Raw genomic sequence first — 22,522 nt, 5'->3', positions numbered from 1 at the left:
GCTTCTCATGAGCAGAGACCTGCCCACTGTTGCTGTTTTTTTAACATAGACCATTGAGTCTAGGATATTCTTTTTGTTTTGAATTAGTGTTTCAACTCTGATCCCTAGAGACACATTTCTCATCCACTGCACCAGCTGCCGTTAGCATCTGCATTTCCTACAGTACCTTTGTAAACTATGATAAAAGTTACTAGTGAAACTGATTTTTTCTAAGATACACAAATGTACCAGATACCTTAATCTGTTATCACTCTAGTGTTCAATGTAATCTCTCCATACAGGGATCAAAGATTTCATGTGTGAGCTCTGTGGGAAGACGTTTAGTGAGAGAAATACAATGGAGACCCATAAACTGATTCATACAGGTTAGTGCTCTCATGCAGTGCGTCGGAAGACAGCAGTTTAATGTTCTGTTTCAGACAATGCTGAGTCAGTCCATGTAGTTTTTTTAGGGCTGTCAAGCGATTAAAAAAATGAATTGTGATTAATTGTGTGTGCTGCCGCTTTGAAATGTTGCAGCAGCGTTTCAAAGGGGCAGCGCTGCAGAAGCCTGGAATCAGCTGGAATCCTCAGTTGAACCCAGGCTCAGTGCAGCTGGCTCTTTGAAATTCAGCAGTGGCGTTTCAAAACGGCAGCACCACAGGAGCCCAGGATCAGCTGGAATCCCCAGCTGACCCTGGCTCCATGCAGCACTGCTCCTTGGAAAAGCCACCCTGGCGTTTCCAAGGGGCAGCACTGCGGGAGCCCAGGGTGAGCTGGAGTTCATGCAGTGCCCCGGGCACTGTGCAGTGCTGCCCCTTTGAAGCGCCGGAGCGGCACTTCAGGGGGCAGCGGAACGCAGAGCTGGGGTCAGCTGGAGTGCCCACTGATCCTTGGCTCCGCATTCTGCTGCCCCTTTAAAGTGCTGCTCCAGTGCTTCAAAGGGGCAGTGTTGCACAGAGCCCCAGGTCAGCTGGGGACTCCAGCTGCTCCCAGGCCCCTAGCACGCTGTCCCTTTGAAGCACTGGAACTGCACTTCAAAGGGGCAGCGCAGCATTAACTCTTTCAATTAACGTGTTAATTTTTTTAACGCATTAATCCTGCCCTGTGTTAATTGCAGGCATTAATACAGATAAATTGACAGCCCTAAATCTTTTTTAAAAAATGGTTCTTAATCCATTATTCTAATATTCACCTTTAGGGGTATCTGCTAACTCCTTTCATTTTATTTGCCACCAGTGGGGAAACAATGGACATGTTCAGTTTGTGATAAGAAGTATGTAACCGATTACATGCTTCAGAAGCACATCCAGTTAACTCACGATAAAGTAGAAGCTCAGAGTTGCCAGCTCTGTGGAACAAAGGTTTCTACCAGAGCTTCAATGAGTCGACACATGAGGCGCAAACATCCAGAGGTGAGATCTATGGCAGATGGATTGTGGCTTATAAATTGACTTGATTTAGCTGTGACTTCAAGTGGAACATCTAGTTACTCCTTCTTGCATTCTGGCAGGATTTATCTTGGTTGTTTCTAGACCAAATGTCTGTGCTGAGCTTGATTTTTCTGCATTAATGGCAATTCCACAACCACCTTGCCCCTCTATGTTCCTTCTAATAGCTGATTCATAAACATTTAATAGTGCCTTTTTACTATTAATTCAACTGTGGGGTTTTTTTCTGCTGCATCTTAACTGTATTTTTCTAGTTTGTCCTTATCAACAGGTGTGGATGATTGATTTCTTTTCCTTTTAAAGCAGCCTTTTCACATGTTTATTGACAGCTATCATGTCTTCCCTTAGAATTCTTTAGTCTAGCTCAAACATGACCTGCTCCTCTTAATTTAGAAACCACAGATCATTATTGTTGTTTTCCCTTGATCTCTGTTGTTTCCCTGTGAAGGCTGGGAAACAAAATAAGAGGCAAAACAAGGCTCTTTCTCTTGTATTAAAACCAAGCTGCATAATAAAGTTCCTGAAATGTGAAGAGCTGGTTGTTTCTGGTCCTCCGTGAACTGAGATTTAGAGATCTTGTTGCATACAGTGGAACACACTGCACTCAGAGACCTATAGTTTATGGGCGCTGCAATTTTTGTTGCTCACTGAGGCATCAGGGCAGAAAAAGGATGGTTTGTTTTCTCCTGAAATTCTTCAGTTTTAATGAGTTATCATCTGCCTAGAAAGTAAGGAAAAAATATGGACTGTAGCAGCTATTATGTTTAAACTAAATTTCAAACTGTGTGGTCACTTTGTTTCTGTTGCAAAATAGGTCCCGTATATTGTGCTTATTTTTTTCCATAAAAAGATTTATGCCAGTGAGATTTTATTACATTTAAATGGTATGGAATTGGTTGCTGTGATTTCAATGAGAGGAAGGAAGATTATAAGATAAGATTATCATCAATAAAAGTGAAACACATTAAACCCATTATGTTTGATTAACCAAATCAGTTAAAATGAGTTGGGCTGCCTGATCTTGTACTGTGTTATTTGTCAGTGGCTACCTCCATTGCTATTATATGCGCTGTACTGACCATAATTTAGCAAGCTGACCAGAATCTGTTTATCTGTAGGTTCTTTCAGTTCGAATTGACGATTTAGAGCAGCTCCCAGAAGCTACCACCATTGATGCCTCATCTATTGGGATTGTTCAGGTAAACTAATCCTAACAGAGTCCTCATTTCTTCTGAGGCTTTGGGACCTTGCAGTTCACATGCTGGTTCCATGGCGCTGAATGTCTGGTGAGCTATCCTAGATACAGTTGAAACATGTTTATGAATGCAGGAGTTGGATTCAGGATCTTGGTTGCACTATGGGCAAATGTTTTGCATTTGTCACAGGCTTATTCTTAATTGAGGATGAACAAATGTCTTTCTGAAGTTGGAAAAACAGGTTTGAAAACTTCGCTCAAACACTGTAGCTTATTATTACAGTAGTGCCTAGACACTCCAGTGGGGATTGTGTTTACATTCTGTTTATAGAAATCATGAAAGAAGCCAGAGAGTAAATGCAAAAAAAATGGAGCAGAAAGTGGGAAGAGTTAACAAGCATTATTATTAAGCCAATCAGTACTGCCAGTGTGTTTGGCTCTGTGTTGAAAAGATCAGAAAGAGGATCTCTGCTTTCACGGCTGGCAGACCTGTGGTGATGAGACTATCACAAGACAGGTTTGAGCTGGGGCTTTATGGGCCTTGCGGAAGAAGTGTGTTAACGGGGAGAACAGCAAAGAGGAGAATGTGTTCAGATCAGATGTAGGGTTCTGAAAAGGAAAACAAGTGAAGCCCTGACCTTAGTGAAGTCAAGAGAAAAAGCTCCTATTGACTTCAGCTGAGCCAGGACTTCAGAGAAGAGTGGGAGAAGGAAGTGGAAAGAGGGTTGTTAAGCGCTCAGAGAGAGGAACAGGGAGCAAATGAGCTTGAGTAGTATGAGACAGGATGGTCAAAGCTCTAGGGGGAACAAAGTGAGGATGAGGGATAATTTTTATGTTCAGCGAGCAGAAGACGGGAGGAATTCAAAGAGGCACTGAACAATGGTGCAGTGAGTGGAACAGCAGAAACACCAAGAAAAAAAAACAGAGTAAAAGAGAAGAGAGGGTGTGGGCCAGGTGAGAAATAAACATGGAATGAGTGTGAAAGACATTGCAGAGAGGGATTAAAGTTTGAAGGAGCACAATTGCGTGCCTACCATAAGCAAGGGTAAGTCCTTTGCCAGTATCTGAACTGTGTTCAGCATGGTTGGTGGGCAGTGCAAGAACACTATACAGAGATGCTAGTAACCTCTCTGCTTTGTTGTTTAGTGTGGGGTACTGACATTGTAAAGAGTTAATCACAGGGAACTAAACCATTCCCTCCAATCTGGTATATGCCAGATTTTCATGTAGTCTTCCCCGAGGATGGTCAGCAAACCCACCTCTGGTGACAAACTCTCAGATCTTTGCTGAGCTAAATGACTTGAGCAGTGATATTCTGTTGTACTGAACTCTGCTCCTGTAGCCTGAGTTAACCCTGGAACAGGGAGAGTTACCCGAAAGCAGGCAGATGAAAGCTCCTAAACGTGGCCATAAGAGAAAGCAGAAGCCAGGCGAAGAGGAGGAAGTGCAAGTGCCTGAGGATCCTGCCTTCAGTGAATACACAGAGAAAGAAGCTGAATTCACAGGGAATGTGGGAGACGAAACCAATTCAGCTGTACAAAGTATTCAGCAGGTGAGTTTCCATTTGGACAGACATTGCCACAGGGATTGATGCTGATGGAACTCTAAAGGCAAAGGTGAGTGAGCAAGGGATTTAACGCTGAAGGTAGAAATCCCAATTCCAAAAGATACACAAAGATGAGGAGAGGAAGAGGGGCCTGTTTAATCCCCTCCATTGCCACTAAAGTCTTTGGTGCCACCACCTCTTAACGTGCTGAATTCCACCAGCTAGCTGAAACTATGCTTGCAAACTTAATTCAGTGAATCATTATTAATATTATATTTGTCTCTAGCTTGTTAGGTGCTTTCTTATACTTACGGCAGCATTCTGATTTCCTTCTGCATGCTATCCATGGCCAGCAATAGAGGCACCAGAATGGTGTGCAACCAGCTAACCTGTTTTATTTTACAGCGAGCCAAATAAAAGGTTGAGGTTTTATTTCTGTTTTTCCACAGGTGGTGGTGACCCTTGGCGACCCAAACGTCACAGCCCCTTCTAGTTCTGTTGGTTTGACAAATATTACCGTCACCCCGATTACCACAGCAGCCGGAACCCAATTTACAAACCTCCAGCCAGTGGCTGTGGGCCACCTTAGTACTCCTGAACGCCAGTTACAGCTCGACAATTCAATTCTTACTGTGACATTTGATACTGTCAGTGGTTCTGCCATGCTGCACAATCGCCAAAACGATATTCAGATCCAGCCGCAGCCCGAGGCAGCCAATCCCCAATCTGTGGCCCATTTTATAAACCTGACAACCCTGGTGAACTCCATTGCTCCTCTAGGGAACCAGATTGCAGAGCAGCATCCATTGACATGGAGGGCAGTGCCTCAGACCGATGTCCTGCAGCCCCCATCACAGCAAATACAACAGCAGTCAGGACAGCAGCAAGTTCAAACAGAGCAGCAACAGCAGATGTACAGCTATTGATTTATACTTGAACAGTCTTGAAATAGATTGGACAATGAGACAGTTTTTAAAAAAAAAAACTGGAAAACTATAAGTGAATTGTTTGCTGGCTACCAAACAGAGATGAAAAAATGTTTATACAATGAAATGTAAACTAAAATTGGCATAGCACCCTGCAACACTGTGGTCTTGAAATTCTCCTACTATTTCTAAATACAGCACCATCCAGAATTTGCATTCTAAACTCAGCACTCCCATATGGCGGTGTGTTTTGTGCAGTAATGGTTCTGGGTTTTAACAACTGTATCTCAATAGAGGGGAAATCACAAAAAGTAAATATGATTAACCCTTCAGCCATAAAATGTAATTGTTTTCCAATTTGGAGGTAAGCATGGAAGTAGTGTATACAGTGAGCTGGGATTCACTGGTTGTCACCTTCTAGAGACTGAAATGTAAAGATCTAATTGAGCCCTCTCCCCCCAAAAAAAGATTGTTTTGTTTTGTTCATCCTTAAGCAGTATTGTATCTAATTGAATATCTGGTTAAGTAAGGGCTAGGGTTTGGGGCTGAAAGTGGGGAGAAGTCTGCAGGGTTAAAGAAAATGTACCCAATTCTTCATCGAGTGCTTGTTCATGTCCATTGCAGTCATGTGTGCATGCCACGTGCCTGGACATTGGGACCTCTTTTTCCTCTAGCAGTTCCCATCAGGTCAGCTGTGGAACCCCCTGGAGTGGCACCTTCATGGTGTTCTATATTTCACCCTGCCAACCAGACCCCCCACCCCTTCAGTTTCTTCTTATTGTCCATGGAAGCATTGGAAATGCATTTCGCTTTTTTAGCAAGTGCTCCCTTAACAGCTCTAATTCTCTGTTTTAGTTATTTGTTAGCTAATTGTAGTTAGTTTTAAGTTCCGTAAGGGGTGAGAGACTTTATTCTAACCCTCACTCATGAGTCTTGTCTACACTGTCTTGGGGAAAAACAACAGTCAGAATGCTGTAACATCCGTAGAGCATTCGGTCTAAGGACCAAGAAAGAACATGAATTCCAATTGAGACAGCTGCTCATGGAATCTGTACTTTATCCCATTCCCCAGGATCACCTGGGTACGGCACCAACCACCTCAGTGAACAGGACCCCAGCCTCTGTCCAAGACACCATGCTGAAGAATGACTCTACTATTTGAGACCCTCAGCACTGCCATTCAATGGCACAGAAACAAGACTGATCAACATCTCCGGTGGCACATAAGTGCCAGAAGCCAGACAGAGGGCCCTTCCCTCATAAAGGACATAATGTGGCACCCATTCAGAGACCAGGTTTCTCATCAAAAAGAGTCAGGACAGTTGAATCCAGTGCCAAAGAGAGCACCATTGAGTCTGGCCTCCAATGTCTCTCTAACAGGGCAGTGCCAAGTGGAAGTAGTAGAACCTTCCACCCAGATGCTTTTGAGGTTGCGAAGGGACCTGATAGAGCTTATCTTAGCCCAACCCTCGGTAACCAGGGACAAGCCTCCAATACCAGCACTCTTCAATGGCACACTGGAACCATACTCGGAACTGATCTTGCTCAACATCATCCCAGCACTATGCTCAGATCCTGTGCGCCTGGCCCTGAGGCATCGTGGCCCTGTTTTGCTGGCACTGAGCATGCATCAGTAGCATTCCACCTTGCCACCTACAGATGTTCTAGAGCACAGACTCTGCTTTCTGGTGCCACGCACTCAGCACTAGTCCCCATTGACTGGTCATCAGCACCAGTTGTTGGACAGGTAATCACAGCGCTGATTGCTGGAGTCCTCTTGGCATCGCCCTGGTCTTCCCTCTCTGGACTGTTGGAGTCAGAGACTCCAGCTATTCTAGGCAATCTCATCACATATCAAGTAGATGCCACAAGAACATGTCACTAGCTTGGCAACCTCAATGGCAATCCCCTCCCCTTTGGCCCTTTTGGACCTCCTCCTGCCAAGGAAGAATACAGAGAGAGTCCCGCCCCAGCAGCAGCCAGTAGAGTCTGAGCCTCAGGAGGCCCCTATGCCACTGCTTGACACCTTCTGTACCTCACTTGATGGCAGGAGCATCGGCAGCAGGGCCCCACCCATCAATCACAAGGCCCACTGGGACCTTTGCCGAATTGCCCAAAGTATGGGCCTACAGGGTGAGGAAGTTGAGGCAGAAGACCCCATGATTAACATTTTAGCCCCAGAGGGGGCTGATCAGGGTTGCGTTGCCTCTGCTTAAGTCTATTCAGAACACAACAAAACCTTTTGGGAGTTATCAGCCTCCATCCCGCCCAGTGCCAGGGGAGCTGAGAGGAAATACTTCATCCCTTCCAAGGGATATGAGTATCTCTTCTTCCATCCACATCCTAGCTCCATAGTCATTTTGGCAGGGAACAAAAAGTAGTGCAAAGGCCAGCAGGTCCAGTGCCCAAATCCAAGGATGTTAAGCGCATGGATCTTTTCAGAAGGAAGGTCTGTGTCATGGGTTGCCTCCAGCAGAGGGTAGGTAATCAATAGGTATAATTCTTGGTCTTCAGAGAGCAAATTTATTGAGCTGTTCCAGGTTGAATTGAGAGCAGAGTGCTCAGCCTTAGTCAAAGAAGGGAAAATAGTGGTGAGGACCTAGCTACAAGCGTCCCTAGACTCTGCAGACTCAGCCATGAGAACTATTTCCTTGAGAGTGATTATGAGAAGAACCTTGTGGCTTCAGGCATCTGAGTTGCCCCATGAGGTCTGACAGACCCTCCAGGACCTTTCATTCGAAGGAGGAGGGTTGTTTTTGGATCAAACAGACTGAAGGCTGCATAGACTTAAGGCTCTGAAATCGCTGGGGATGCATGTACTTGGGATTCAGCACAAGCAGTTAAAGCCCCAGCTGCAGCAGCAGCAATATCAGCCTTGTAAAAAACAGGACTTCTACCACAGGAAGTGTAGAAACACCTGGTGCAGGCCTGGGGGCCAGCCTTCAGGAAAGCCACAGGGTCTGACCAAGTCATTGGGTGCCAAACAAGGCATTTAAAGGTGCACTCGAGAATGGCATACCAGACCCACCACCAGATCCTTCCCCATGGCTTTGTTTTTTTTAATCATCTATCTCACTTCTACTGTGCATTGGGCCCTCATCACTTGAGACTACTGGATTCTTTGCTCGGTGGAAGTTGGATATTTTCTCCAGTTCCCTTCTTCCTCACCCTCCTATCACCTTTCCCTGTCCTTTTGGGGACATTTCTCACAAGCAGTTGCTTACACCGGAGGTGCAATCACTCCTTGCCATAGGAGCAGTGGAGGAGGTTCCTTGGGAGCTTAAGAGGCAAGGGATTTTACTCCCAGTATTTCCTCATCCCCAAAGCAAAGGGGTGTCTCAGACCCATACGTGATTTGTGAGAACTCAATCAGTTCGTGTAAAGCTGAAGTTCTGCATGATCTCCCTGAACAACATCATACCTTCCTTGGATCTGAGACTGGTACGCTGCCTTTGACATGAAGGACACGTACTTCCATAGAGTCATTCTGCCATCACAGAGATGCTTCCTCAGATTTGTAATCAATCAGAAACATTATCAGTTCACTGTGCTCCTAGCTTGGTCTGTCAACACTCTCCCTCTCATATGTTCACCAAGCGCATATTGGTGGCAGCAGCCTTTCTCTGCCAGACGTGAGTTCAGGCGTATCCCTACCTAGATGACTGGTTGCTGTGGGGATGCTCCAGAGAGCAGGAAGAATTCTAAGTACAGCTACTCAGAGATACTTTCCCCAGAATGGAGCTCATCTTAAACCTGGGGAAATCCACCCACATATCAGCCTTGAGAACAGAATTCAGTGATAGCACTGGACTCAAAACAGGCAAAAGAAGTGCTGCCGATTCCCAATTCCAAGCCTGATCACAGATGCTTCATGGGTAAACCCCTTGGAGTGCCAATGCTCTCAGTCAGTGAGGGAAGTCCTTCTTGGCAGGGGGAAACCTTCCACCAGAGCCACTTACCTTGCTAAATAAAAGAGGTTCTCAATGCTGGTGTGAGCAGTGTCGCCTACCTCCGCTCCAGGCGTCCATACCATTCGTTCTAGAATACCTGCTCCACTTAAAGCAGCAGGGCCCGGTGGGATCATCTATCAAGGTGCACCTAAGGGGCCATCTAGCATTCCACCCCTGGGAGCTGGGGTGCTCAGTATTCATCAATCGCATGGTAGTGCACTTCCTCAAAGCCCTAGAGTAGCTATGCCCACATTCACGACGACCTATACCTACCTAGGATCTCTGCCTAGTCCTCTCTAAGATCATGGGTCTACCCTTCAAGCCCCTGGCCACATGCTTCCTTCATATATCTCTCATGGAAGGTGGCGTTTCTAGTGGACATTACATCAACCAGGAGGTTGTACAAATTGAAAGCTCTGACTTGTGAACCTCTATACGCCATCTTTCATAAAGACAAGGTACAGCCTTATTGCTTAAGGTTGTATCTCCATTCCATATGGGACAGGACATTTTTCTGCCAGTATTCTACCTGAAACCATACACTAACGCATGTCAGCAGAGGCTTCGCTCTCTGGATGTCTGAGAAGTGCTAGCTTTCTACATCGAGTGCACAAAATCACTCAGAAAATGAAGTGGCAGCAGCCCAAATGAAAGGTCTCCCAGTCTCATTGTAACGCATCTCGTCTTGGATCTCTGCTAAGGTTCCAGCTCAAACGATCACAGCACATTCAACAAGAGTGCATGCCTCCTCAGCTGCCTTCCTGGCATAGATCCCATCCAAAAGATCTTCAGAGTGGCAACCTGGTTCTCAGTGTACACATTTACCATTCACTATGCCATCAGCCAGCAAGTCAGAGATGATGCAGCAGTTGGCAGAGCAGTCCTCCAATCAGTCATTCCTTAACTCCAATTCCACTGTCAGGGCGGGATGGGGATCTTGGGAATCACCTCATTGGAATCAACATGAACAAGCACTCGAAGGGGAAAAAATAGTTATTCACCTCTTGTAACTGTTGTTCTTCGAGATGTGATATTCATATCCATTCTAATATCCATCCACCCCATCCCACCCCCATTGGAGTAGTTGGCAAGAAGGAACCGGGGGGGGGGGGGGGAGTGTCGGGTTGGCAGGATGATATACAGTGTGCCATGAAGACGCTGCTCCAGGAGCTCCATGGCTGTCCCAAAGGGAGCTGCTGGGGAGGAAAGTTTCCGGTATCTGTGCATGCAACACACACACAACTGATTTACAATGGATGTGAACAACATATCTTGAAGAATAACAGTTATGAGAGGTGAGTAACCCATCTTTTTCATGAAATATTTCCATTGTAGTGATGGAAAAATCTTTTATCAGTAAAACATGTCAGTGCTACCTGAAGCAAATAGCCAGTCTAATATTTATAAAAACCTTTATGGTCTTCTAGTAAATGTAAGTTTAAATCAAACCAGTTATGAGCTGAAACCATAATGTGATAAAATTTATTTAATTTTGTCAAAATTGCTCTTTCAGTATTGCTTTTATCTAATAGGCCTGAAGAGCAATTGGTCCCCTTTGATCAAGTTCAGGATGTGAATTTACCAATTAGTCTTCTTTCATCATGTAATAAACATTTGAGAGAGTAATTTTTTATATAGCTTTTGTATTTCACTCGGTGTACTTGGTGGATATTTACATGTTAACGGCTGGTCTGACTTAGTTCCATATACCTTTTCATCTCCTTATTTTTCTGCATGGGAGAACTAGTGTGTGGATTCTGCTTGTAAAATTTCCAAATCCCATGGCCATGCACTGGCTGTCATGAAGTCATAAAGTGCAATGTCTAATATATTTATGTGTACTGCCACAAGGAGGCAGACTGAGCCAATGAATATAGGCCTACCTGGATATAGGGGAAATGAAGGGCAGATATACCCATCTATGCTAAGACTGCCATTTCCAATGCCTGATAAGCTGTATCCTCCATATCTTCTGTTTGTGCCAGGGTGCAGTCTGACTGATTGCATCTGAAAATGACGATGGTATCCTCCCACACAAAAGACAAAGCACTGCTGTTGTCAAAAAGCAGTGAACAGTAAAAATTGCTCTCTGCTGTTGGCCATCTGAAAGGCAAATCTTCCCAATAAGAAATGGGTGAAGAAAAAAGTTCCTTTGCTGCATTACAGAGGCACTCAAACTTGCTCAGAGGGATCTTCTTTGATATTGCTGCACTTCACAGTGGAGACAGACTGGTGTTAATGAAAAGCCTATCTGTGCCTAACATTATTGACAATTCAATTTGTACACAAAGATGTGATGAGAAATGAGTTACACTTGAAAGTATGTGTCAGCAACATCTACCTCATCCTGGAGAATGATTTATTCTATTGAGAAATAAGAAAAAATCCCTCAGGAGTATGAATGCCTGGAAATGAAGAATTGAAGGATGTACAACCACTTTGGTAATTAGTTATTTGTATTGTAGCATTGTCTAATGGCCTGAAATAAGAGTGGGATCCCACTGTGGCAAGCTCTGCCCAAATATTCAACAAAGGAAGTCCCTGACACAAGGGGCTCACAACAGAATATAAAATTAATAACCATGTATTCTTTTTTCAGTTACAATTGCCCCATGCATATTACACTGTCCCACGCAACCTACATTATTCACTCTGAAAAAAATAACAATGTTAGATAAAGAAAAAATAACATTCTATTTAATTAGAACTAAAGATTTAGACTAGATGAGCATTTCTCAAATGTGGCCACCGTGGTGCCCATGGTTAACTATTAGGGGCTTCTCTTGCAGCCATGCCCTCCTGGGTGATGACTGGGAGAGGTGGCAACGGAGCAGCCTCTCCTCTGTCCGCCATTCACCATTAGAGGTTGGGCCTTGTTCCCCCCTTTGCGGACACAGAGGCTGGAGGAGCAGGCAGCCAAAGAGTTCCTTACCTTCCAGGATCAGTGCTATCAGGTTTCAGCCCTGGATCCTCAGGCAGCAGGCTTCAGCCATGCAGAAATGAGCTCTGTCCCCAACCCCAAACTACTCCGCAGGCCTTTGAATTCTGTCTCTAGGCTCCACCTGTCCCCTCCCCTGGTCACAAGGCTCCAGGCTCAGCACCCCTCCCCTCATCACCCCTGTGTTTTGCTGCTTTCTCTGGCCCAGGGCTTTCAGCCACACAGTGGTGGGCTCTGGCCCTGGTCTTACCCCAGGTACCGCTGGTCTTCACTGCCTTGTCTGACCCCTGACTTCAGCTTTGTGAGATTTATTGACCCTTGCCCCACACTCCGTCCCTCTCCAGTACTTAGCTTGTCCCCAGGCTTGCCAGGGCTGAACAAGTCTGCTGTGAAATATATGTTTGTTAATATCACTTTTCACAGCAAACTTAGTAGCTACCTGGGATTTCACACCACCAGACTTACTACACTTAAATCTAAAATTAAAAAGCAACCAAAAAACGTAAAGAGCTAACAAAAAAGACAAGAACATGCAAAGCACCTTATTTGTGTTTCTCTTCTGTTTAGATTCTGTAAAGAATAGACACAACTGTATGTTTTTATTATTGAGTCTTCATAAAAAACCTTACGAAATAAATTACAGTGACTTGGACATATATGTACATATTTTCTTTTCCTAAAGTTTAAGTATTTTAGGAAATTGACCGTGTTCACCAGCAAGAGTTGGTGGTCACATCCTGATGCCATGAGAAAAATTTGAGAACCCCTGGACTAGATGACCCTGGCTGTCCATTCTAACTTGATTGGGTTCTATTCCCAAGGGTAATTTGTTTATGTTGGAACTAGTGTGTTGTGCTGTTTGAAAGTGTTTTATATCTATAGAGCACTGGCAAAAAAAAAAACCTGTGGCTGAGAAAAAAACATTATGGAATTATGAAATGTGTTGATGGTGGTGTAAAAGTTAACTGGTACATGTTACCTAAATTAACTAACAAACATTTGTATTGCTTTTAAAAAAGTGTACTACATATATTAGAGCCATATCACACTGAAAATAGACCTCTTGGTACAGAAATGTTTGGGGCTTGTTTTTTTTCCCCCTGTTTTCCTAGTAATATGTTTTCAACTTTGTACGTTTTTATGCAAACTGAAGTTTTGGCTGGAAGGTGTAAGTTCATCAGGTGGCAGTAAGTGAAAAGAGTATGTGGCATGAGTGTGTATTGTTTCTTTCATTTTTCCCAAGCCTAGTAGATTAGTGCCTCTGAATGCTTCTGCAATATAAATAATGAGGAAAGTGGCTTCATCCCTTAACTGATTTTAAGATTTGAGGATTTTTAAGGCAGAAGCACTAGAATACATTTGCAGTGGGACAGGATAGGCGCTATCGCTATATGCTTTCAAGATCAACTCATTCCTAATGAAGTTTGTGCATTTCCTTGCTAATGTTGAAATGTTGATTTTATATCATTTGCAATAGAGAGCATGCCCTATGAGACAGATTTTATGAAAACCAATGAGACAGCTTCTTTCCTCCAGATGTTAGCATGACCATAGAACATCAGTGGGCAACCTAAGCTAGTGAGAGGGCTGCATGAAAGGTCCTCCATCTCAGTAGGCCTCAAGATGGTCATAACCCAGATGATCTCTTGGGATAGGGTAGTTTTGCTTACTGTGCTTGCGTGCTTAGAATTTGCAGGATGTGCCGATTGAACTATAGCGGTGGTTTAAATGGATAAAGAAGGAGTGCACGGCTCTCAGTCAGTGTTATGTGCAATCCGCAAACACCTTATTTCATGCACTTTTGTTTTACGTGTGTCACATTAGTAATACAAGTAGGAAAAAACTACGCAGGTGGAAACCAGCAGAATCTGGCAACCTTGCGTGTGGACAACGGAAAACAAAATGTCTTGCAGGCCACATGCAGCCCACTAGCTGCAGGTTGCCCACCACTGCCATAGAAACAGTGTGGGCAGAATTGCATGTGGGCAGAATCAAGCTGGTCACAATAGAGGAAAAGGAAAGGCTTGTATCTGTGTGATCATGTAATGAATGATTACATACCAACCATTTATTTGATCTACTGCAATCATATCAAAAGAAAGGTCTCTCAATCTTTCAATATTCTTCCTCCAATCCCAAAATACTAAGAAGCACTTCATCATAGGAGAACAAAAAGCAAAAACATTGAAGTTCCTTGACAGGGCCCCTTAGAAGAGATTGAGCTCAAAAAGTATTAGAAAGTTTTTCCAAAAATAAGTTTCAGCTAAATTATTCAGAGTACACAACTTATCTCCTTGGATCAGTGTATAACTATCACATTTATCAGATAATTTCTTTGCTGATTTTTTCACTAAGCTTCCCCCCAATAGCCATGTACCTGGGGTGAGATGCAATATATGGAACGGCAACACAACTGATGTGTTTTTGGAGAAGTTGGAGGTGGCTGATCTTGGCGTGTCAGTGAGTGCTGCAGTCCATTGATAAACATTTATTTAGTTGAATGGAGCTTATGACACATGGACACTGAAACAAAGAAGCCTCAAGCTGCAAAATCTCTATTAGAGCTATAATTCAAAATCAAAAAGGGATTAAGGTACCATAGGGCAAGGGTTCCCAAATTTTTTGACACGGGGACCAGTAAATTCATTCATGAGCTTTTGGAGGACCGGTAACATTCATATTCATGTTTGCATATTCATTAAGCAAATAATGAATATTCAAATAAGTTGTTTCTGGTCCTCCCAAAGCCCCCAGTGCCAGCTTTAGCAAAGCTTTTGATACGGTCACCCACAATATTCTTGCCAGTAAGTTAAGGGAATATGGATTGAATAAATGGACTGTAAGATGGATAGAAAGCTGGCTAGACCGGGGTTTCCCAAACTTTTTACTTTAGTTGGCACTCTAGGAGGCGGGAGCAGGAGCAGATTGGCGGGAGGGTATCTGGCTAGGAGGGAGGGTGCAAGGAGGGGTAGGGTTGCCAGGTGTCCAGTTTTGTACTGGACAGTCCCATATTTGAGGGTTCTGACTGGGAAACAAATTGAGAAAATATCGGACATATAAAATGTCCGGTATTTTCTAATTAGGTAAGTTTTATTATTATTAGGTGTATCAGTCTGGGCGCTACTGGACCAACCCGGCAGCACCCCAGCTGCTCTGCCCCAGGCGTCCTGATTCAGCCGCTGCTGGTCAGTTTCAGCAGCGGCTGAATCAGGACGCCTGGGGCAGAGCAGCTTAGGTGCTGCTGGGTTGGTCCAGTAGCGCCGAGGAGCGGCGCTACTAGAGCAACCCAGCAGCACCCCAGCTGCTCTGTCCCAGGCGTCCCCAAGTCAGCCGCTGCTGAAACTGACCAGCGCTGACTACAGGAAGCCCCAGGCAGAGTTGCTCTGCCCCGGGCTTCCTGGAATCAGCTACTGATCAGTTTCAGCAGCAGCTGACTTGGGGACGCCTGGGGTTCTTAAGCTGAATCTGTATGTAAGTCGGAACTGGCGTCCAGATTCAGCCGCTGCTGAAACTGATCAGCGGCTGATTCCAGGAAGCCCGGGGCAGAGCAACTCTGCGTCGGGCTTCCTGTAGTCAGCGCTGGTCAGTTTCAGCAGCGGCTGAATCTGGACGCCAGTTCCGACTTACATACAGATTCAACTTAAGAACAAACCTATAGTCCCTATCTTGTACGTAACCCGGGGACTGCCTGTATATAGCTTTTCCGTCTGTCTAAATAGCAAAGTATGTGTCTTTTAATATCTTGGAAATTTTGTTTGATGTTGACATGTGAACAGATATTCAAGAGTTCACTTTTCAGAAAATGGAGTGTGTGTGTGTGTGTGTTAAAAGTAACAATCTCCCAGCCTGAAAATTGTGAGTAGAGATGTCTACATGCCAGCCCATATACAAAGACTACAGATGTTGTAACATCTCCCATTTCTAGCTTCCTCTGAGAAGGGAAATACAGTGTGTCTGCTGTGGATGGGGCCTCCCACTGCCATTCCAGGGCCTGCAGAATTTTGCCTTCCCTTAAGTTGTCATTGACAACAATGCTATGAATGAAGTCCTCACAGAGAAGCCAGACTAGCAATGGTAGAAAGAAGAAGAAACAGTTAAAGATTCTTCTAGATTCTACTGTTACTTTGGGAATCTATATGTGTTTCAATTTCCAGCTACTTGAGGATTATCTAGAAATTTGGTAGCTCTCCCAGAGATCTCTACGCAAACTGCAAGATTTGATTCTGCAAGGTGCTCAGAATGCTGCCTCCAATCCAGCAGCTCACTTAAGCACATGCTTAACCTGCAGAAGCATTGAAGTCCTTGGAAATGCCTTATGTCCTCAAAGTTAAGAATGTCTTAAGTTACTGTGTGGCTGAAGAGCAGAGTGCTCTGTACTTTGCAGGATCGGTCCTGCAGTGCACATCTATCCCTTGTGCAGACTTCCTGCAGCCTGTTCTCTCTCTGTTGCACTGGAACGACAATGGTTCTGCTGTGCTGGGTGCCCTTTGCTTCTCTGCAGAAAGCTTTGTGCTGTAATGATGCCAAATGGCTTACTGCTGGCTTGATGTGGGAAGGTGTCCTACCATGGAGGACAGAATAAGGCAACCCTCTCTAGAAACCTTGCAAACAGGATTAGAGAGTACCTCTATGAGATCTTTGTCGAGAGCTGCAGGAAGATTCCTTCTCTAGACTTTTCCAGGGAGCCTCTGCTGTATAAGCAGACTGGCTGCTATTCCTCCGGGCACATCAAAAAGCTTAAACCCAATTACGTTTAACCACTGTAGAATGATTGCAAATATGAACTCACCAGACATGCCTGCCCCCCATCAGGATCTGCAGAAATAAGTCCTGTGAGGAGATTGGCTCCAGAGTGAGGAAAAGGTTCTGGCTGCCGAGATTAGATGCTCCACTTGCCTGCTGAGCAGTCTCCTCCTCATCAATGTCCTCTTCATTGTTGCTTGTGACTGCTGGAAAAGTCACTTGGGAGGTATCCACTGACAGTTTTGGGATGGTGGTTTGGTCCCACCCTAGAATCCCATGCAGCCACTCATAGAAGCAGCATGTTTGAGGCTTTGACCTGGACTAGCCATTGTCTCCTTTGTTTTCTGGTACGCTTGCCTGAGCAACTTATTTTCATGTAGCACAGCTGGATGTCCTTGCTGTCTCCTTTTTTCACCCTGCCCTTTGCAATTTTGGCATATTAGAGCAGTGTTTCTTCTGCTGCTTCTGAATTCTGACTGCACAGATTTCTCTTCCCACACAGAAATCAGATCCAAGATCTCCTGCTTGCACCAGACTAGAGCTCATTTGTGACCTTGGGCATTCATGGTCAGGTGTGCTGCTGGGTTCACCACTCTGGCCCCACAGGAAATGAAATTCAAAATTTTCTGGGGCTCTCCCTGTGTACCTGGGAGTGCAGCAGAGTTGAAAGTGCTGTCCAGAGTGGTCACATTGGGGCACTGTGGGATACCTCCTGAAGTCCAAGAATGTCAACTTTAACAGGACTGCATCTTGCACTATCACAAAGTTGATCATGGAAGGTCAAATTGAGCACTATTCCTCTTCTCAAAGTGTACAGAAATCCGCTTTAAAGTCCATGGAAGAGACTTGGTGTTATAGACTCATTGGTTAGACAATCGACCTAACGCGGCTAATTTTGACTTAAATATGCAGTGTAGACCAGGCCTATGTAAACATGATTTTGACTAAACTTTTCTAAAAACCACACCAAGGAAATACATAGGACTGAAACAGCTTTTGGCCTCCCAGCACAATATAAACTTCTCTCATGTGCTGCACTTACTATCCAATCAACTTTGTCCTTTTTTGCATAGACAGTGAAGCTTGAATTCATTTTTAGCTGAGTGTCAGAACATGCCACTGTATCCAGGCCCATACGCAAGGTGAGGGGTGCAAAGAGTGCGAACGCCTCCCATGTGCTCCAGCCAGCCAAAGGCTGGGGCTGATTCTCTCCCCCCTCCAAGAGAGAGGTCCAGCCTTGCTCCTGGTAGCAGTGGCAGCTACTGCTCACAAAAAAAGGCTGGGCAGACAGAGGAAAGTGTGTGGGGGAGGGATACGGGCAACATCGAAGCTGGGAGTGGCAGAGCCAATCCCTAGGGCAGCAGGGGGGAACTGTCAGGTTCCATGCCTGTAGGAAAGATAGAAGCCCAGTCCCTGCATATAACCTTCAGCAGCTGCTGGGAAACTGGGTGCAGTGGCTCTAGCTCGGGAGAGCAGCCACTGCCTGCTAGCTCAGTGCGGGAAGTTAAAGCATCTCTCTCCTGGTTGGAGCACAGGGCACAGTGCCATGCCCCTTGCAAGGAGACAGGCCCCCAAAGAGAGGATGGGCAGGTTGGATAGACATCAATCAGGGATGATCTAGATCAGGGCTACTCAACTTTGGAAGCCCCAGGGGTCATAATAATACTCTCAGCACATGCTGAGTGCCACAGCTTACGTGTGGTTGCATGTACATAGAAATAGCTTCTTTCACACAGTGCCCCTGGCGCTCCTGGCACCTCCTTCCTGGGGGGCTAGAAACGCCCACAGCCTGTACCTATCTGTTTCAGGCAACCCATCCACTTGTGTCTTTCAGTGCTCACTCTGCCTGGGAGATGCCTCGCCTTTGTGGAGCGGGTTCCCAGTAGAGGCCATGTTCAAAGGATCCCACCCGTGGGCTGTGTGTTGAGCCCCCCCCCCCCCCGTAAATCCAAACTGTACCGTGGGCCACAAACAGGCTGTGTGCCACAAGTGGCCCGGGGGTCGTGTGTTCAGTAGCCCAAATCTAGATGGTGCTTGGTCCTGCTGTGAACGTAAAGGACTGGACTTGATGATCTCTCAAGGTCCTTTCCGTTTCTAGTGTTCTATGAGTTTAAGAGGTTGCCAGTAGGTTGGATTCCGCCTGACAAACCACTGGATCCAGCCTGTGGCTGCCTTACAAGAACCCTTAGGCAGAGAACAAACACAGCTCATAGTTTTAAAAAGCCAGCTGTTCTCTGCTCTGGACACTGAGAGCATGTCTAGACTATGTTTGGTTGGGTTTTTTTTTTTTTTGAAAAGAGATATTCAGATTTTTTTTGACAAGAGCTATGCAAATTTGGTGCTAATTTGCATATCTTTTTTCGAAAGTGGGTTTTTGGAAAGTGAAAGTAGTCTGGATGCATTATTTTGGGGGAAAAACCCTTTTTCGAAAAACCGCATAAACCTTTTTTTAGGAAGAGCGGTTTTTTTCAAAAAAGGGTTTTTCCCCCCCAAAAAACTGCATCCAGACTTTCACTTTCGAAAAAGCAATCGGAAAAAGACATGCAAATTAGCGCTGAATTTGCATATCTCCTTTCAAAAAAAATGTGGTCTAGATGTGCCCTCAGGGAGATTTCTCATGCTATTCCTTACTGCAGCAAAATCTCTTAGCTCCCCTTGGCCAACCTCTCCGTTTCCAGCCAAGAGGAGCTGAGAGAAGGGGCAGTGTAGGACACCACCTCCCTCCCTCCCCGTTTTCCCCACTCCCTCATACCCAGAGCAGAGCCATGTGGAGCAGTGAGCAGCGTGTCTGCCTAAGGTTTCTGCAGGTAAACATTTCCCATCCACAGTCTGCCTCTGGCACCCCAGCCCCTCTCTCCCCTCTGATTAACCTGCCTCAGGCCACCACTCAAACCCTCTGTATCCTTTTTTCCAGGTCACAATTCCCTCCCAAACTAGATACCCCCTCCTACAGGCCAGAATCCTCTTACACCCACACCCGCTCCCTGACTCTGCACCTCATTCCCTGTCCCATGTCACCACCCAACTCTCTGTACCCCCTTCACCCAGGTCACAACTCCCTCCCAGACCTTGCACCCTCCCAGAGCACCTTCCCCAGGCCAAAATCCTCTTCTGCACCCATCCCCCCTAGTGGGCTGTGCACCATCAAGCCCCTGCCCCAGATCATAGCCCCTTCCTTTACCCAAACTCCCTCTCAGACCCCTCACTTCCCCTACATCCCAGTCCCCTATCTCAAGTTCCCTTCTGCACCCAACCTGCATCCCAGACAGCACACCCCTGCTACAGTAGTGCAGCCCTTGACCACTTACCAAAATCTTGGCATTCCCTCCCCCCCGCCATTAAAAATTATTGCCCACCCATGAGCTGGAGGATGCTGACGATGTAGCCCCCACTGCCCAGGGGCAGTGCACACCTCCTTTGCATGCTGAGTAAAGGGAGAGAGGATGGGACTTATTTGTGAGAGTTTGGGTAAATGCTGAGAGCTTGGGCTGCAAATGCTTCCCCTCCCTCCCCACCCACCCACCCACCCACCCACACACACACTTTCATTGCCTTCGACTCTGATTTAGGGCTCACTTCTGCAAACACCTAACCCCATGCTTAAGCCTTGGCAGCATGGAACCTGAAAATATGAGACCACCCCTCATTTGGGAGGGGGGAGACTCACGTTCAATTTCTCCTTCTGCTTGAGGAGATGAAAGCATTTCACCTTACTCATAGAATTTCATGCTAGAAGGAACCACCAAATTATTTAGTTCAGGAGTTCTCAAAGTCAGGGGCAGTCCTGTCAAAGGATTTATTTTTTCCTTTTAAAGAGCTCCCGCTGTCAGCTCTTGGTAACTGGCACCCCTGCAGAAGCCTGGGAGGTAGAAATCAAAGGGAAAATCAGAGTCCTGCCATTTGGATTCAGGCTGTCCTTCCTCCCCATTCTTCTGCCAATCCCCACCTTGCTGCTACGTCAGGGGGCTGATAGTCCGGCTCAGGCTGCCAGCTTCCTGGGGTAGCAGCAACAGCACAGAGGAAAGGGTGAAAATGGAGCGTTTTTAGTCTGCTGCTAACTGAAAAGTGACATTGACAGATATCCCTGTTCACAATGCCAACCTTATTTCTGTATTATTACCGGTGCTGGGCTGCTTTCAGAGCTGGGTGGCAGTATATGAGGGGCATAAATGACTGCAGACACAAAGTGGGGACTTGATCAAATAGGTTTTTAAACCACTCGGCTCATATAAACCGGCATACAAAAATTGTGCTGTGAAGAATAAATGGAGAGAAAGCGTTTACCTAGTAGTATAGAAGTGTATGCTGAATGCATAGAGAGTTGGAAAACTATAAACAGTCATTCCTGCAAGGGCACTTGCTTTGCACTGTGAAAGAGATGAGAACATTTTATCATGTTGAGGGAAGCAGCAAATTAAAGGTGAAACATACTCCAGGCAAGTAAGTTCGAGATACTAGAATGATAAGGAAATGGCGCAGACCCTCATTTTGTTGTCCTTCCCAGAAAGTGACATGTCTCAGAGCTGTTATACATACTCTTTTGCAAAAAGAAGCGAAAAATTGAGAGATGTTTGTTCTTCCTTCCTCATTCTCTCCACACCCCACATATTTAAGATCCTAATCTGATTTTTCAAAGAAATGCCTGTTTCTGATTGTAGAGAGACAAGGTGGATAAGGTAGTATCTTTTATTGGACCAAATTCTGTTGGTAAAAGAGACAAGCTTTTGAGCGTATATAGTTTTCTTCAGGGCTGAGAGTTACTAAGGGTATGTCTACACTACAAAGTTAGTTCGAACTAACTTTGATAGGCGCTACACTAGCGCTCCGTTAGTTCGAACTTAATTCGAACTAACGGAGCGCTTAGTTCGAACTAGGTAAACCTCATTCCACGAGGATTAAGCCTAGTTCGAATTTACTAGTTCGAATTAAGGGGTGTGTAGCCCCTTCGTTCGAACTAGTGGGAGGCTAGCCCTCCCCAGGTTTCCCTGGTGGCCACTCTGGCCAACACCAGGGAAACTCTACTGCCCCTCTCCCGGCCCCGGACCCCTTAAAGGGGCACGGGCTGGCTATGGTGCCCGTGCCAGGTGCAAGCCTGCCAGCACCCAGCCAGCAGACCCTGCACCTGGCACGGATCGAGCCACCCACCCGATGTCCCCCAGCCCTCCCCCTCTTCCCGGGACCAGGCTGGCAGCTCCTGGGAGCTTGCCCGGGACCGCAAGAGGTGGGCACCCGCCTGGGCTAGTGCGGACATCGTGGACCTTGTCCACGATCTCCGCACTAGGCACAGGAAAGTGGCCAGCTAGGGCAGGAGAGCTGCCAGCCTGGCCACCCAGGAGCAGGTGTGCATGAACATCAAGGGAGTCCACTGAGACCCCTGACCCTGAACTTACAATGGCCGTACTGGGTCAGACCAAAGGTCCATCTAGCCCAGTAGCCTGTCTGCCGACGGCGGCCAACCCTAGGGACCCTGGAGGGGATGGACCGAAGACAGTGACCAAGCCATTTGTCTCGTGCCATCCCTCTCCAGCCTTCCACAAACCTTGGGCAGGGACACCACTCCTACCCCCTGGCTAATACCACTCCATGGACCCAACCTCCATGACTTGATCTCACTTCCCTTTAAACTCAGTTCCAGTTCTAGCCTTCACAGCCTCCTGCAGCAAGGAGTTCCACAGGTTGACTCTTTGCTTTGTGAAGAACAACTTTCTGTTACTAGTTTGAAGCCTGCTACCCATTCCTTTCCTTTGGTGTCCTCTAGTCCTTCTTTATGGGAACTAATGAACTTTTCTGTATG

The 22,522-nt window shown here is 45.9% G+C and overlaps 1 protein-coding gene and 1 pseudogene across 5 annotated transcripts in view; one reads left to right on the top strand and one right to left on the bottom strand.

Moving 5' to 3' along the window:
• The window catches only part of PRDM15 (PR/SET domain 15), a 47,731-nt gene extending 42,407 nt beyond the window's left edge, over positions 1-5,324 (top strand). For all 5 annotated transcript variants that reach the window (XM_075912181.2, XM_075912168.2, XM_006130526.5 and 2 more), the window contains exons 20-24: positions 282-365; positions 1,219-1,394; positions 2,549-2,629; positions 3,968-4,177; positions 4,621-5,324. In XM_075912181.2, coding sequence (XP_075768296.1) covers positions 282-365; positions 1,219-1,394; positions 2,549-2,629; positions 3,968-4,177; positions 4,621-5,097 — 1,028 coding nt within the window. In that variant the 3' untranslated portion in view covers positions 5,098-5,324. The remainder of the gene's footprint in view (positions 1-281; positions 366-1,218; positions 1,395-2,548; positions 2,630-3,967; positions 4,178-4,620) is intronic.
• An 11,446-nt stretch (positions 5,325-16,770) lies between these two features.
• On the bottom strand, positions 16,771-20,432 carry LOC149525687 (uncharacterized; annotated as a pseudogene).
• Positions 20,433-22,522: the final 2,090 nt, after the last annotated feature.

This window comes from Pelodiscus sinensis, chromosome 1 (assembly GCF_052426305.1).
Source record: "Pelodiscus sinensis isolate ZL-2025 chromosome 1, ASM5242630v1, whole genome shotgun sequence".
NCBI classification, from domain to species: domain Eukaryota; kingdom Metazoa; phylum Chordata; order Testudines; family Trionychidae; genus Pelodiscus; species Pelodiscus sinensis.
This window is presented reverse-complemented; position numbering and strand designations above follow the sequence as displayed.